This window comes from Erpetoichthys calabaricus, chromosome 3 (genome assembly GCF_900747795.2).
Source record: "Erpetoichthys calabaricus chromosome 3, fErpCal1.3, whole genome shotgun sequence".
In the NCBI taxonomy this organism is placed as follows: Eukaryota; Metazoa; Chordata; class Cladistia; order Polypteriformes; family Polypteridae; genus Erpetoichthys; species Erpetoichthys calabaricus.
This window is the reverse complement of record NC_041396.2, coordinates 142248592-142264489: the sequence shown is the minus strand read 5'-3', so window position 1 is coordinate 142264489 and position 15898 is coordinate 142248592. Positions and strand designations below refer to the sequence as shown.

General features: G+C 40.6%; 1 protein-coding gene across 1 annotated transcript in view; it reads left to right on the top strand.

Moving 5' to 3' along the window:
- The window catches only part of fkbp1b (FKBP prolyl isomerase 1B), a 115173-nt gene that overhangs the window by 12183 nt on the left and 87092 nt on the right, over positions 1 to 15898 (top strand). Inside the window, exon 2 of the mRNA XM_028791954.2 lies at positions 3595 to 3642. Within this exon, the coding sequence (XP_028647787.1) occupies positions 3595 to 3642 (48 nt within the window). The remainder of the gene's footprint in view (positions 1 to 3594; positions 3643 to 15898) is intronic.

Sequence of the window (15898 nt, the reverse complement as noted above, 5' to 3'; positions counted from 1 at the left end):
GTATTAAACCTCAGTGCAGTATTCACACCATGTAGCCTTTAAATTTTGGTTGTTGTCTTGAGGTTTGTCATTGAAGAGGACGTACAACAAGCTTTTGCAAGTAATATCTTGATTTTACCTCAAACCACCATAGATATTGTTTGCTATGAACAGACTTTATGCTTTAGTGGCCAGCTAGCTGGACTGGCTTCAATTTCAGATGTGCACTTTTGTAAAATGTAGTACATAACAGGTACATTTTAATAATGTACACCATTCCAGACATTACTAAATATTTATTTAGTAGGTGACTGAAACCACTGGTTCAACTAGTAAATATGAAAAATGTGATTTACACCAAATGAGTGATAATATATAACAAATACAGAAAATTGCTACTATCTATCCATCCTGCATTTTACTATGGAGTTCTGGGGAGCTGGAGACTATGCTGGAAGCTGTGGGACACAAGACAAGAGAAAACCGCCATCAGATCACCTACCCTTCACAAGAAAACAGAAGAAAACATTAAAAAAATGTGTAAAACTACCAAAAATGTGCTTTTTCCATAAATTACAGTACTAATGGAGAACTAGTAACTGGCCAATTAGGAAATTACATTAAAGGTGGTACATAAAAAAAAAACATTATGCTGCATAACAGTAAGGGAATACAGTAGAGTCTCGCTTATCAGACATAAACGGGCCGGCAGAATGTCGGATAAGCGAAAATATCAGATAATGGGAGGTGTTAAGAAAAAGCCTATTAAACGTCAAACTATGTTATAATTTTATGCATTATGAGCCTAATACAGTGGAACCTCAGTTTCCGAACATCTCTGAACACGTACAAATCGGGTTATGACCAAAAAGTTCGCCAAAATTTTGCCTCTGTGCACGACCACACACTTGGTATAGGAACAAGCCAGTTTCCCTTTTGGTTTGTGCGCGCTGATGATTTCCGCACGTCTTCAGTCTCTCCCTGTGCATTCCCTGTGCAGCGATAGAGAGCGCGAGAGAGAGACACAGACAGACACATGCACGCGCAAGAGAGAGACACACGCACACACACACACGCGCGCAAGAGAAAGAGAGACACACGCACGCACACGCGCGAGAGAAAGAGAGACACGCACACACGCGCGAGAGAGACACACGCACACACGCGTGAGAGACACGCATGCACGCATGAGAGAGAGACGCGCACACACACACGTGCGTGAGAGAGACACGCACACACACACACACGCGCGAGAGAGACACACACACACGCACGCACACGCGCACACACACAAACACACGCGCGTGAGAGACACGCACGCCAGAGAGGGCCAGCCACATAATCCACTGTAATCATGTTTTACAACAAAACAACAGAAAAATTTAACTGAAAAAATGAATTTAGCAACAAAAAATAGACTACGCTCACACACGCAACTAGCAATTCTTGTTGCCGATTGATGCGTTTTTTTTGCAGTGGGACATCAGATAATACAGAAGGTTGGATAAGCGAAGGTTGGATAAGCGAGACTCTACTGTATCATATAAAAGTAATTCTGTAATGCTTGAAATATATATAAAAAAGAATGATAGACGCTGGCAGATAGCATCAATGAGTCCTCAGACTATTTCAAAAATTATTGTTTGACCTAAGAAAATTCAATATTAGAGAGACACAAAATAAGCCACCATGAGATAAATCAAATGGCTTTTCAGAGAAATGGACACTCGCCTAATCATTACTCATACTGCGCACATTCTCTCTCCGTACCACACCGCAACGCTCTCAATGCTGCTAACTCGCCCTTGAAAACAGTTGGTTATAATGGTAAGGCAGAAAAGCAAATTATTCAAGAATGTTGAATTTTAGATTGCGATAGAAAAACAGCGACAAGAGTTGATAATGAACGCTGAAAAAAAGAAAATGATCAAAAAAAGAGCTGCATATAATATAAATCAAGAACAAAGAGAATTGTCCAATACTGTAAACGAGAAACAGAAAAATATCTCAAACAATATGCGAACAGAGGTGCAAAAAAGCAGCATTTATAGAATGTAAGTTAGAGGACAAAGTAATTCATAATGCTGTTTTTGACAAGGTATTTAATTTTTTATTTATTTTTTATTAAATTTTAGTTTTTTATTTCTACTCTTTTACTTTTTACTACGTTTTATTATTCATTGGAATTTAAAATAGACAGAGTAGTGAAATACTCAAGAGTTTCTATCTATAATAACTAAGGACCAAACCGTCTTCCTCCCGTGCACCGCATACTCTTCTATATACCACCTCTTTAAATACAATCTCTTTCTCTAATGGAGGAGCGACCCGATGCCCTTTGAGTGGCTGAGCCGTTAGATATTGGCTGCCCAGCGCCTGTCCCCGGTGGTTGGCGAGTGAAGCGAGCAGTGGGTAGAGCCCCCTAGTTATTCCAAAAACAAAATGAAATAAAACTTAAGGGAGCATGAGATACAAGTTTTTCAAAACTGCAACAAGATTAATTTCAGGGTTTCTGTTATATATTTCTATTTCTGTTATATATTTGTTTATCCAACCATGTATTCTTCCATCAATTCGATTGGGTCCAGAATCGGTGGGCTGTATCCTGAAAACACTGGGCGCAGGGCAGGAGGCAAACATGGGCTGGGTACCACTCTGTCAAATTGCACCCTCATTCAACCTGCACACTGTTGCATGCCCTTGAATAAGGCAAGAACAGAATTGTCAGCGGGACACATTCATATCAAATAGTGTTTGCTGAAATGATAAAACTTAAGCTTAATGTTTATTAATACATCACATAAAATCTCCAAGAAAAGCAGCAAATTAGCATGTGAAAGTTTTCTTAAAGTAAGTGCAAACAGACTTAGTTTATTAAGAAAATGTATAGTAAAATGGTAATTAGGCTGAAATTCTTAGACATGCTTGTTTGTCACATAGTTCTTTTTAGAAAATACTGTATGATGTTACTATTTGACCAGTTTCTGTGAAGAAAATGGTACACAAGTGAAATGTTCATTTCTTATTGGTTAATATGAACCAAGTAGACATAATTTCAGTCCTAAAACTTTATTATGATGTCAAACACCATTAGCTTAATGGATGGAAGGTCTGCAAGCCTGTGATGGAATATATATTGTAATAAAATCCACAAGATCTAATTACTGTCCTGTCTATGTTTTTTACACTTCCTAAAAGGAAACTCTATCCCTCCTTTTTCTATAACTGATTTCCTTTTGTCAGGATGCACAGACCTGGAGTCGGTCCTGGTAGGAGTGGGCACAAGGTAGAAACTTAATTTAGGCAGGACATCAGTTGATGACAGGGCTCACTCAGACACATATAAATTCTTTCACTGTGGGCTAATTCCCAATCAATTAGACAACCTGAATTTGGATTGTGGGAGAAAACTATAGTCTCCAGACAAAACAGAGATGATAATGTTGCACCTAAGACGCCATATTTCAGGAGAGAACCAGTGCAGCAGTGATTACTTCTGTTTTACTGTAACATGCCTTTTTATTTTTTATTTCCTTGTGGAGACATTTAAGTTATAGAAATCTTGTTGAATATACCTTCTTCTTAAGCTTATGATCCTTTTTTCTTTCTTAACAGGGAGGACATTTCCAAAGAAAGGACAGACATGTGTTGTGCACTACACAGGTATATTTGAAAGAAAATGTAACACCCTTTGACAGAAGAAAAAATAAATCTGTGTACTTACTTTGTCTTTTGTGGTCCTTAGGAAACTGGAAAACTAAGAAGTACTTCAAAGTTTGAATGCAATTTTTTTAATATTGGAGAAATGGTAGCATACTGTTGCTTATATAAAGAAATATCAACACTGTGTATATACAGTACAGGGGTATTCAAAATGAAAGAGCAGATTTCAAAAATTTATTTCCAACAAACTGTATAAGACAGAAACACATTCCGCACATCACTGGATAGAGGAAATTTCAAAGTTTGGTCCTATGGTCCTTGAGGTTGAATGCACTCAACATGTGCACCATGTGTAGTGCGACAAACATCAAAATGGTAGACAATTTCTTGCCATACACAAGTCAACTGGTCCCTAGTTACTGAATTCACAGCTTCCTCAATTTGATGTTGCAGATGTCTTTCTTTAATGTACCCCCATAGATAAAAATCGTAGGGGGTAAGGTCTGGAGACCTGGGAGGCCATAGACGATGAGCAAGATCTTGTTGTCCACCTCTTCCAATCCATCATCCTGTAATGGTGTCATTCAGGAAACACCGGACCTCCAAGTGGAAATGAGGCGGGACACCATCTTGCATAAAAATGAAGTCATTCGAGTCTTCTTGAAGTTGGGGAAATTTTTTATGTCACTCGTAAATTTGCTTATGACGAGGCGGCTGTTTGTTGAACTATTGGTGGAGTTCACATTGCACTTGAACAGTGGACTCACACTTCGCAAATTGCAGCACGCAATATGATTTCTCTTGTGGTGTCATCGCCATTTTGCTATAAACGAGAAACAGTGCTCAATGACATTCACTGGTACTTTTATGCGGGTTTTTAAACTTTGAACTTTCCTCTATCCAGTGATGTGTGGAATGTTTTTCTGTCTTATACAGTTTGTTTGAAATAAATTTTTGAAATCTTCTCCTTCATTTTGAATAGCCCAGTATTTTAAAGTAGAATATTTGTGTACCAAATGATGGCAAATATATTGCATTGAGTAACAAGGAAAAAATGGTAACTAATAAATTACATTAATTAATAAGTGATGCAAGATCTTTTCTAAACTTAATTTAAAGCAATGAGGCTTTGTAGCTGAAGAATTAATATTACAAGGTCAAGGTTTAATATCATATTGCTGGCCGACAGTGCAGCCCTGACACTTTCTGTAACCCACCAGTGCTCTAAAATCTCATGTTGCGTGCAAAGGTCCCATGAAAAAAAAAATCAGCAATTGACTGAATGTCTGGATTGTATGTGCTTTTACATGTTAATGGGTACTTGTTGGAAGAGTGACACACAAAATTAAATTTGAGAAATTGTTTCTTTGCTGGTATGAATTTGAAAAATCTTGGCAAATAAAGCTCCTGGTAGATTAATCATTTGAATTTGAAGCAGAGTGATGAATTAAATGAATAATAAATCATTCAAGCTTGAATTTAAACGTGATAGTGTGTCTTTAACTCAGCAGGCTCTTAAAAGAAGTCATGCAGTATCTGATTGAATTCTCTTTGGCTCAGTTTAGTTGCTAAAAAATCAATTGCATGCATTTAAGAAATATTCAGAGGACAGTAGCTAGCTTATAGAGGGATCTTGATTTATGAGAATGGGCTAGTACTGCTTAACAGCTGTGTAGGGGCTTCCTTTGAGAGGCCACATTATATATTTTTAGCAGACAGATATATTACTAATGGATGCCAAGGATGCAACACCATGCTAATTTTATGCAAAACTGAGTAAGGATTTGATAAATTAATAAAGCAATCCACAGTTTACAGTGAGTACAACTTATTGGTTGATTAAATAAGTAAGATTAATAAAATTAAAATGCTATATTATATAAATTACAAATTGCAGGTTCAGTGATAATGTGAAAGGAAGTGGAAAGTATAAAATATATAATGGATGTATTTGGACAGCAATGCAAAACACTGTTGATACATAGAATAAAACACCAGAATATAATGAATGTTTGGTAGCAGTTTTTTAGAGATATGCAAATTTACAAAACAATCAAACAGATGCTATTTTATGTAGCACCTATCTATTAGTATCAAAGGTGCACAGGCTTTAGTACAATTGTTTGCCTACTATATTCAGTTGGAGTTCAGGATCGTTAATTGACTTGCTCAGGGTCGCACATTGAATACAAGGTTTAATCAAGCAGAGTCTCATTGTATTGTTCACCGGTGTTTTAATCCTTTTGCTATGACAGGACAGATTCACCTTGTAAATGAGCATGTATTCAGCTCACTATTTTTAATGCTAGTGTTTTTTTATGTGTCCACAACAGATTATTGCTAGAAGTGGATATTTTCATCTCACATATTGCCCGTCACTAAGTGGAAACATAAGGCGTCAGCATGGCTGCAAAGAATTCACAGCAGGTCTGCTTGCCTCACAACTGAGTGATCCAGTAAAATTTGAAACTTAATTATGCAATTAAGTAGCATATCATTTAGTGTGTGGGCAGTAAAGCCTGTAAGAGTAGTGTTTGAATTAATTGTTTTAAAAGGCTTCACATAAATGTTTGGAAGTGATGGGCAGTATGCTGCATAAGAGTAGTGAGTGCTGAATTGGATGCACAATGCTATCAATGTCTATTATGTTAATTTCAAGCCTCCAATGTCAGAGCAAGTCACTTGCTTTTCCTGGGTTGTCCATTTGTGTATAGTGCCAGACTTTATAAGAGCCCTCATTTTCACTTTATGGGGCAAGCAGTACTGCATACTGTATTTGCTTGGGTCTTGACAGCACTGTCTTTGTAAAAATCAGTCTCCATTATTATCTCAAAGTTCTTAGGTCTCAAGCTTGTTTTCAGACTGAACTGCTTGTAAATCCTTCTTCAGTACAAAGTCGTGCTGTCAGAGAGAGTAGTTATGCTAAATTGCTGTTCTTTTGATGTATTTTGTAATGGTGTAAGCGAATCTGCCTGTAGTAACTGTTTATATTTTTGGCTGACCCTTTAATGTTAAAAGCTACTTTCAGGATTCCTACTTTTAGAAGATAGCAACACGGTTGTGGACAGAACTAGAGTTAGGTCAGCAATGCACAAGATAGTAATTTTAGTTAAAAACGCAAAGGGTCTGCACACTAGAAATAAAAATTAAAGAAAGTGGAAAAAAAACAATTACTAGGTAGCCATACGCAGAGAAACATTACAGGGTGTCACAAAAATGACCAAGAGACATTGGGAAGGTTTGGGGCAGCCAGCCATATAATATTTCCCGGCTGCAAAATTGATTAAATAGAACAGACATGTTCACATGAGTCCAAAACAGAACTGACTGCTGTCTTAAGATGGCGGCTTTTTAAATGGAAGTAAAGGAAGTGATGTTATCAGGGCTGGAACCAGAAGTGATGTCGTTGGCTACCCCAGGACCGGGCAGGACTTCCCGAGAATGGTCTGCAAGGAATTGAGAGAGAGAATCAGTGCACTTTGCCACCCCCTGGTTAGGCGTGGGATTACGTTTACTCAAGCCCTTTAGTTGTCCCCTAATCGCGCGTGTTTGACAGGGTCCCCCCCTCAGCCCAGACCCGTCGGGTCGGGCGACCTGCACCAAGAGGTCGTGAACGCGAGAAAGAGCATCGGCGTTGGTGTGGAGAGAGCCCTTCCGATGAATGAGCGAAAAATTATAAGGTTGCAGATCAAGGAACCACTTAGTGACTCGGGGGTTTAACTCCTTGTGCAGGGCCATCCACTGTTAAGGTGCATTGGAAAGACCAGGGTAAACTCATGACCCAGGAGGTAGTACCTCAACTGTGTAATCGCCCACTTGATCGCAAGAGCCTCTCTTTCCACCACTGCATACCTGGTCTCCCGATCCAGCAGTTTCCGGCTCAGGAACATGACGGGGTGTTCAGCACCATTGACGCTTTGGCTCAGCACTGCTGCTAGGTCTGTGACCGAGGCGTCCGTCTGGAAAATAAAAGGAAGTGAAAAGTTAGGCGCTTTCAAAACAGGTGCTGACGTCAAGGCCCGTTTTAAGTCACTGAATGCTACTTCTGTCATGTCGGTCCATACCACAATGTTAGGGGCCCTCTTCTTTGTTAAATCACTCAAGGCCACAGCTCTCTCCGAAAACCGAGGTACAAACTGGAGGTAGTACATGGCTAAACCGAGAAATGCTTGGACATGCCGCTTGGTTCACGGATAGGGCGATTTCAAATTGGCATCTACTTTAGACCACTGTGGCTTCACAGTACCCCAACCCACCAGGCAGCCTAAATATTTGGCTTCATCCAACCCAAAAAAGCATTTTTTTGGATTGATCCGAAGACCGGCATTACCCAGTGTCCGTAATACCGCTCGAACATGCTGTAGGTGTTCCTTCCACGTGCTGGAACAGATGACGATGTCATCCAGGTAGGCAGCACTATACCAGTTATGGGGGTGGAGCACTTTGTCCACCAGACGCTGGAAAGTCGCAGGAGCCCCATGTAACCCGAATGGAAGAAAATGTTACTGCCATTGTCCACTAGGGGTGCTAAACGCAGTCTTGGCCTTTGCGGAGTCCGTTAACCTGCCAGTACCCCTTGGTCATGTCAAGTGTGGTCAAATATTCTGCCTGTCCAAACCTCTCAAGGAGGTCGTCCACTCAAGGCATTGGATAAGCATCAAATTGGGAGACCTCATTAAGTCGACGGAAGTCATTGCAAAACCTCCAACTTCTGTCGGGCTTACCAACCAAGACTATTGGGCTGGACCAAGGACTATAACTTTCCTCTATTACTCCCAAGTCCAGCATGCGCTTGATTTCAAGCTCCACTTCAGTCTTCTTTGCCTTGGGAAGACGATAGGGGTGCTTTCGGACTATAACACCGCGTTTGGTCACAATGTCGTGGGCGATCAGAGAGGTCCTTCCAGGTTTTTCGTCTACCACCTCCGGGACGGACGAGATAGCAGCTTCGAGCTCTCGTCTTTGTCTTGTGTTTAAGCTAGATCCAAAGTTAAGTGTGCTGGTCTGAGCAAAGAATAAGCGGGGCTGGACGGAGGAGGGATCCCTTTCCTTCCACGGTTTCAGCAAATTCACATGATATATCTGCTCACTCGCCCAACGATTGTTCTGTTTCACCAAATAGTCGACGAGCCCTTTCCTCTCCTTAACTCCTTAACCTCGTATGGTCCCTGCCAATGGGCAAGTAGTTTAGAATGGGAAGTGGGAACCAACACCATGACACAATCCCCTGGCTGGAACTCCCGGAAAGTCGTGCCATGGTCATAGTAGCGGGCCTGTGCTGCTTGCGCCTCCTTCATGTGACTTTTTAATACAGGTCGATTTCTCCCAAATCTATCACGTAAGTGCGCGATATATTCTAATATATTAGTCGAGGGAAGAGCCTCTCCTTCCCAACCTTCTTTTAAAATGTCCAATATACCCCTGGGTTGTCATCCTTATAATAGTTCAAAGGGCGAGAACCCAGTTGAGGCTTGAGGGACTTCCCTGTAGGCAAAGAGAACGAGGGGGAGGAGTTGATCCCAATTCTTCTCGTCCGCGCTGACTACCTTGCGAAGCATCTGTTTGAGAGTCTGATTAAATCTCTCAACTAGACCGTCGGTTTGAGGATGATATACCGTGGTCTTTAAGTGCTTTATTTTAAGTAACTGGGCCGTTTCCCTGAACGTCTCTGAGGTAAACGGCATCCCCTGATCTGTAAGGATTTCCTTAGGGATGCTGTCTCGCGCAAAGACCCCTACCAGTTCCCATGCGATGCCTTTGGAAGTACCTGAGCACAACAGAACAGCTTCTGGATATCGGGTTGCATAATCCATGAGGACTAATATATATTTATGTCCTTGGGCTGAGGGCTCCATGGGTCCCAGTATATTGGCCCCTATTCTCTCAAATGGGACATCAATTAGGGGGAGGGGAACTGGAGGAGCATGGTCCCTCCTAGGAATTTGCCATAATTGACACTCTGCTGCCGGAAGGTTCGTGGGATTAGCAACAATTTCCGTACCTCCCCGATATAATAAATCATTTTCTAATACAAAGTGGGGGCCCTGTGGCATGGGCTGATTCATGCATTGGCCATTGACTAGCACCACTGCATTCTTTGCAAATTTCAGGGAGTCATCATTCCATTGCTCCCTTTTAAATGAGGTCGGCGTCTCTCTAAATTGAAAACTTATTTCCGAGAGAGGATCTGGTCTGACCTCAAGGGGCAGGGACCGTCCACCTCTTGTCTTCCCACACCTCTCTCTGCCGCCTGAGTACACAGCGCAGAGACAACCTGCGATGTATTATTCCCGTCTGTTACTAGGCCTAAATTAGGTTTGGGAGTGGCCAGTACTTCACTGCTTTTACTATCAGACCAATCCCGTCCTAGAATCACAGTGAAAGATGGATTTGGGAGGACCGCTATGGTGATTCTTTTAATCGATCCTCCCAGGCTGATGAAACATTGGGTGGATTTATAATATCGGACATCTCTGTGTACATAGGTTATACTGGTGTTTATTTTCATCCACTGTTGTGGCAGTACATACCAGAGATCAACAATGGAAATGTTGCTGCTGCAATCAAAGAAGGCTTCCACCTTAAAGCCAATAACAATGACCACTCCCATATGAGCCATTGATAGGGGGTTTGAAAATGCACACAATCCACCTTTCTCTCTCCACTTGCATTCCGCCTTGCTCCCAAGTGAGAGCCTTGCTCACAGAACCGGGGACTCTGGTGCAAACTCCGGTTTATGCCAAGGGGGCAGATCAGGTGGGACGTAATCTCCATAGCGTCCACTAAAGGACCGTTCTGCTCTCCCAAGTTGCGAGGCCATCCTAGATGTTTCGACGAGCCAGACGAGCTCGTTCATAGTAGAAATCTCTCCCCAGACCGGCTGGGTGAAATGGTCTGGAAGGTTACTCATCAAAATAAAACAGGCTACCCTTCTTTATGATCTGGAAGGTGGAGCACTCGGTGGGCCTTAACCATCCCACCACTGTTTCCCAAAGAGCATCAACCTACTTTTGGGTGGATCACTCGGGATCCAGCTTCCACACCTGCAAGAACCTCACCTGCTGGTCTGGGGAATCCCCACTTTGCTCTGGGGCCTTGGCCCCCACAGGGAGGACAGCCCTCACCTTTGAGAGGGCATAATAAGTCCCTGACACTTCCCCCACAGAGACCAGCCCACTTCTGTGTGTCTCCCTAAGTACTTTATGAACTAGACAAAGGGAGCGGAGTCTGCACCGGTTCTTTCCGAAATCCATGACGAACCCCCCACCCGGAAACTCGGCCCGGTAATCTCCCACCTGGTCATGATTCAGGTCCTGTCCTGTTTTCTTCTGGGATTTTTTCATCCTGCCGACTACGCCACTGTCACAAAAATGACCCAGAGACATTGGGAAGGTTTGGGGCAGCCACCCATATAATATTTCACTGCTGCAAAATTGATTAAATAGAACAGACATGTTCACACGACTGAGTCCAAAACAGAACTGACTGCTGTCTTAAGATGGCGGCTTTTTAAATGGAAGTAAAGGAAGTGATGTCATCAGGGCTGGAACCGCAAGTGACATCGTTGGCTGCCCCAGGACCGGGCGGGACTTCCCAAGAATGGTCTGCAAGGAATTGAGAGAGAGAATTATTGCACTTCGCCACCCCCTGGTTAGGCGTGGAATTACATTAACTCAAGCCCTTTAGTTGTCCCCTAATCGCACGTGTGTGACAAGGGTTATATGCTTATATAGCTTATGTGGAGCATGTGAAGGACTAGTATTTCATTCAGAATCTGTTCTTCATTTGCATTTAAAGGCAGGGTTTGGCTCAGTCACCCTTACAATGCAAAATTATTCTCCGGATGTTTTTTTACATGGATTGATGGAATGGCATACTTTGTTCAGTTACGACGGTCAAATTCATTTTCTGGTAATAATCGCAAAAAAATAGAGCTATTAATTTGGGCATTATTAGCTAGGTGTTTTGGTATTTGGTGACCTAGCATTCACTGTCAGTAGTGGTCATGAGATTATAGAAAACTCACATTGTACATCAAGTTGTCACAACTGATGACAACTGATTCTTAGCAGAAATTGTACCACATAGAACAAATAAATAAAATGGCATTGTTAAACTTCAGCATTTATTTAAGCCTATGTAGAAGTTACATTATGCTTCTCATAAGCAATTTTCATTGTAGTGATACATTGTAGTCATTTTCATGGTTACTTTGCATAACCATATCGGAGTTTTATGTTTCACATAACTGTCTATTTGTTGGACCTCAATCAAGCCTTTAATGATTCACTTCCTGCCTGACTATACAATTTAAGTTGGAAGTTGGGGTAAGTAGTCCATTTGGGGCATGCATTAATGGCAAACAAAGCTGCTGTGGGACAAAAGCAGACCTATAATTACAGGGATTATGAGTATGACAATAGGGGGTGAAGTGTAAGCTACCTAACTGCATATTTTCAGTTAAAAGTTTAAGTAAGTAGCCTATTAGGGACATGAATTGATGGCAGACAACTACTATGAGACAAATTTAGGGCTGAAGTTAAAAGAATTGCAAGTATGACAATGGGAGTAATGCGTAAGGTAACAGGAGTACTACAAACCATTAGATGGTAGCGCAGGAGGCACTTGTTATATGTATATTATGGAGGACGAGCCACATGGAGGTTACCAAGCCCCGTCTGTGAACACTGAGTTGTGGGGTGACAGGCATGCCTGGGACTGCCAGAGGATGCTTTAAGAGGATAGCTGTAGGACTTCACAGTACAAGAACATCTCAGATCCCAGAGGTGATTGAGGCTGATTGGCCTGGAAGTGTTCTTGTGCTGGGCCTTAAAATCCTCTATTCATTTGTATGCCTGCCAAGTTTAGAGTTGGGAGGTGAGTCAGGGAAAAGAGTTTGAGTGGTGGGTTTAAGAAGGCGAAGAGGAAATGTAGAAAGAAGTACAGGAGGGGAGAGATACTGAGGTGAGAATTGGACCAAGCCACCCCACTCACTAGATGGGTTAAATAACCCATAGAGCAAAATCCACAAAGGCAACATGGTTTCAAGTCTTTTTATTTATTTTGAAATTTTGTTACTTGTGTCCTGCGGTGGGTTGACACCCTGCCTGGGATTGTTTCCTGCCTTGTGCCCTGTGTTAGCTGGGATGGGCTCCAGCAGACCCCCATGACCCTGTGTTTGGATTCAGCGGGTTCAAAAATGGATGGATGGAATTTTGTTACTCTTTCTGTTCATTCTCTCCATTGTGTACGTTATTTATAATTATATCGCTTTTTAACAATTTTGGTTTCCTAGATATTCATTCTGAATTTGAGGGCAGTCTAAGGGCTTTTCATATTATTCACACAGTTTGTACTCCTAGTGCTTGTCTCCCATTATTTGTCTTATGTTTTCTGCTTCTTTTGTGCTAAATTACAACACCTCGCAGTACAGTGGGAGACGTGTTCTCTTTTCATTCAGTTCCTCTTGCAACACCGCAGAAACAAATTACCTCATGTTGAAATCAATGAGTTGGTTCAGTGTACTAACAGTGAGCACTTAATTTTAAATTACGGTATTTGAGATAATACAACATGAAATATTTTTTGTTCAATGTACAGTACTTGAAGCTTTTTAGAAAACATTTATAGAGTTATTTTAAAGGGCTTTATTTATGTAACTGTGACCTGAAAATTACTCTGAACCATTGGTCATTGCTTTGTGTTATGTATTTATCTTACTGTGGATCGCATCATGTTTTAAGCTGTGGAGAATTATTACTGCAGATCTTATTGCATAGTTGCCAGATATAATCCAGCAGACAGGCTGTTTTGCCAAGCGGTGTGTTCCTGATTAGAACAAGCTGTCTTGCTTATGCATGGCATGTAGCCTCTTTTCATTAGTCTGGTCTTAAGGAAGCCAAAAGGCAGCTGGAGTAAAGCTAAACCAGTCACCCATTTTGAATCAAACAAAACATGTTTCTGAGATAAGCACATGTATACTGTCTTTCAGTGTTAGAAAGCTCCCATAGCTAGTCCTTGCTGTGTTATATTATCTACATGGTGTGTTTTAAAGCATTGACTGATGTTTTCTGCGCTTTAAGGTAGTTATTTCTTTTCGTAAAGTTTATTCTGGAAGAGCCCTCTCCTTCATTGTCATCTTTCCTAATGGCAAATATTGCCACAATATTAGAACATAATTTTGATTCATTTTGATAACCATAAGCATTTTTAAATGACAGTCAGAACCATGATGTTAACAATTATAACCCATTTCTGTGGTTCTCTACTGCAAGTAATTTAATGCAGTCACAGATTTCTGGGATTTTTATTTAAGCTCTGTCCACTATATGAACTGCTGGATATATGCCCTTATGGGCATGAATCCATTTTCAATATTATATGTAAGGTATTGATGTGGCTGACAAGTTGATTTCATCAGCATATGTTACCTTGTACCACATATCAGCCCTTTACTATCAGTGCAGGTAACCCATTCTTTTTATGTGAATAAGGAGGAAAAAGAAGATAAATGTGTGTTACTTAAGACTGGAAACATGAGTTGAATGACAGAAAGATATGAAGAAATAGGCAAAACACAAGTTAGTGTAGATTACAAAGAACACCAAATGGAGCAGGTAAAATAGTTAAAGAGCAGGAAAGAGTCAAAAACAAATGCACCTGATTATGAAAATCACTTTGCATCGAGAAGTCTGCCAAAGTTATAGTTCCAGTATTGCATGAAGTAAAATCACTAGAAGAAAACCACTGTACACAATATTTTTTAAACTGGCAATTTTTTATTTTGCACTTTATATGACAATAGTTAAATATCAATTTAGAACTTACTCAGAATAAATATGACCATACTGCAAAACAGTTAGTCTAGTGTAGGATTACAAGAGAGGCTGAAATGTAAAAATAAGCAGCTTATGACATTGAAGCGATTATGTCAAAGGCATATTTTTAAATCTAAATTTTGCAAACATTAGGGATGATTTATACGTTGAATCTTAACATTTTTTGCAAATATACAAGTTGGATCTGATAGATTGTATATGGATAAATATAAAATATGTGGGAAGCACTGCTACATAATACTAATAATTATGAAAAAGCAAAGTCAGACATTGACAACTTGCTAATAAATCTTACTGCTTAAGCATAGTTGAAAGAAAGCATTAATGGGAAAAAGGTATCAAACACTGCTTTGGCTATAAATTGTTGGTGTAGTAGAGCAGTGGTTCCCAACCTTTTCTACAGCCCACACCCCTAGAAAATGTTTGATTTATGTTCGCACCTCCTACAAAAGTTCTATCACATTTGAAGATTAAGAAATCAAATATCTAATTTTTGAACCACAAATTGACCCACATACAGTCCTGTGGGTGAATAACATGAACTCAGAAAAGTACGCTTTTAACTCAGTGCATAATTTTTTTTTTTTATTGAGCAATTTACCTTTATAAATCTCAATAATCTTGTAAATGTGTCACACAGGAAGCTTAGACACTTGATTAATGATCTGGAGGTTGGATTATCCCACTAAAGCATCAAGTGCCACAAGGAAATGACACACAATCGATGATCAGAGAGTTTGGGGGATTGGAGACCCCCGTGAAACAATGGGTGCTGGCGCCACTAAGCAATGAAACATAGTTGAAGAGCTTTGTCCCCCTGCAGTTCAAAAACAGATGTGCTGCACAGTTAAAATTGCTTCGCTACTGCGAGGACTGCCAGCAACAGAGATGGGTTGAGTGTAACCAACAGGTGTTGCATACAATTCAGTCCTCCTTGTCACATCTTGACAAAAATGTCAATTAAACCGTGAAATCAGTAATATTTCACAATCAGGGCTTGCACAGAAATCAATACTAGACTTTGCCCTTCTCTAGGGGTCATTGCAAGGTCCAAATTCTCTCTTAAAAAAGTTTTTGGCCTTTACAAACACTCCACCTGCAGCAAGGAACACGAGAAAATGTACATTTCTTGGCTCATTCACAGGTGACAATTGATAGATAGATAGATACTTTATTAATCCCAAGGGGAAATTCACATACTCCAGCAGCAGCATACTAATAAAGAAAATATTAAATTAAAGAGTGATAACAATGCAGGTATATAGACAGACAATAACTTTGAATAATGTTAACGTTTACCCCCCCGGGTGGAATTGAAGAGTCGCATAGTGTGGGGGAGGAACGATCTTCTCAGTCTGTCAGTGGAGCAGGAAAGTGACAGTAGTCTGTCGCTGAAGCTGCTCCTCTGTCTGGAGATG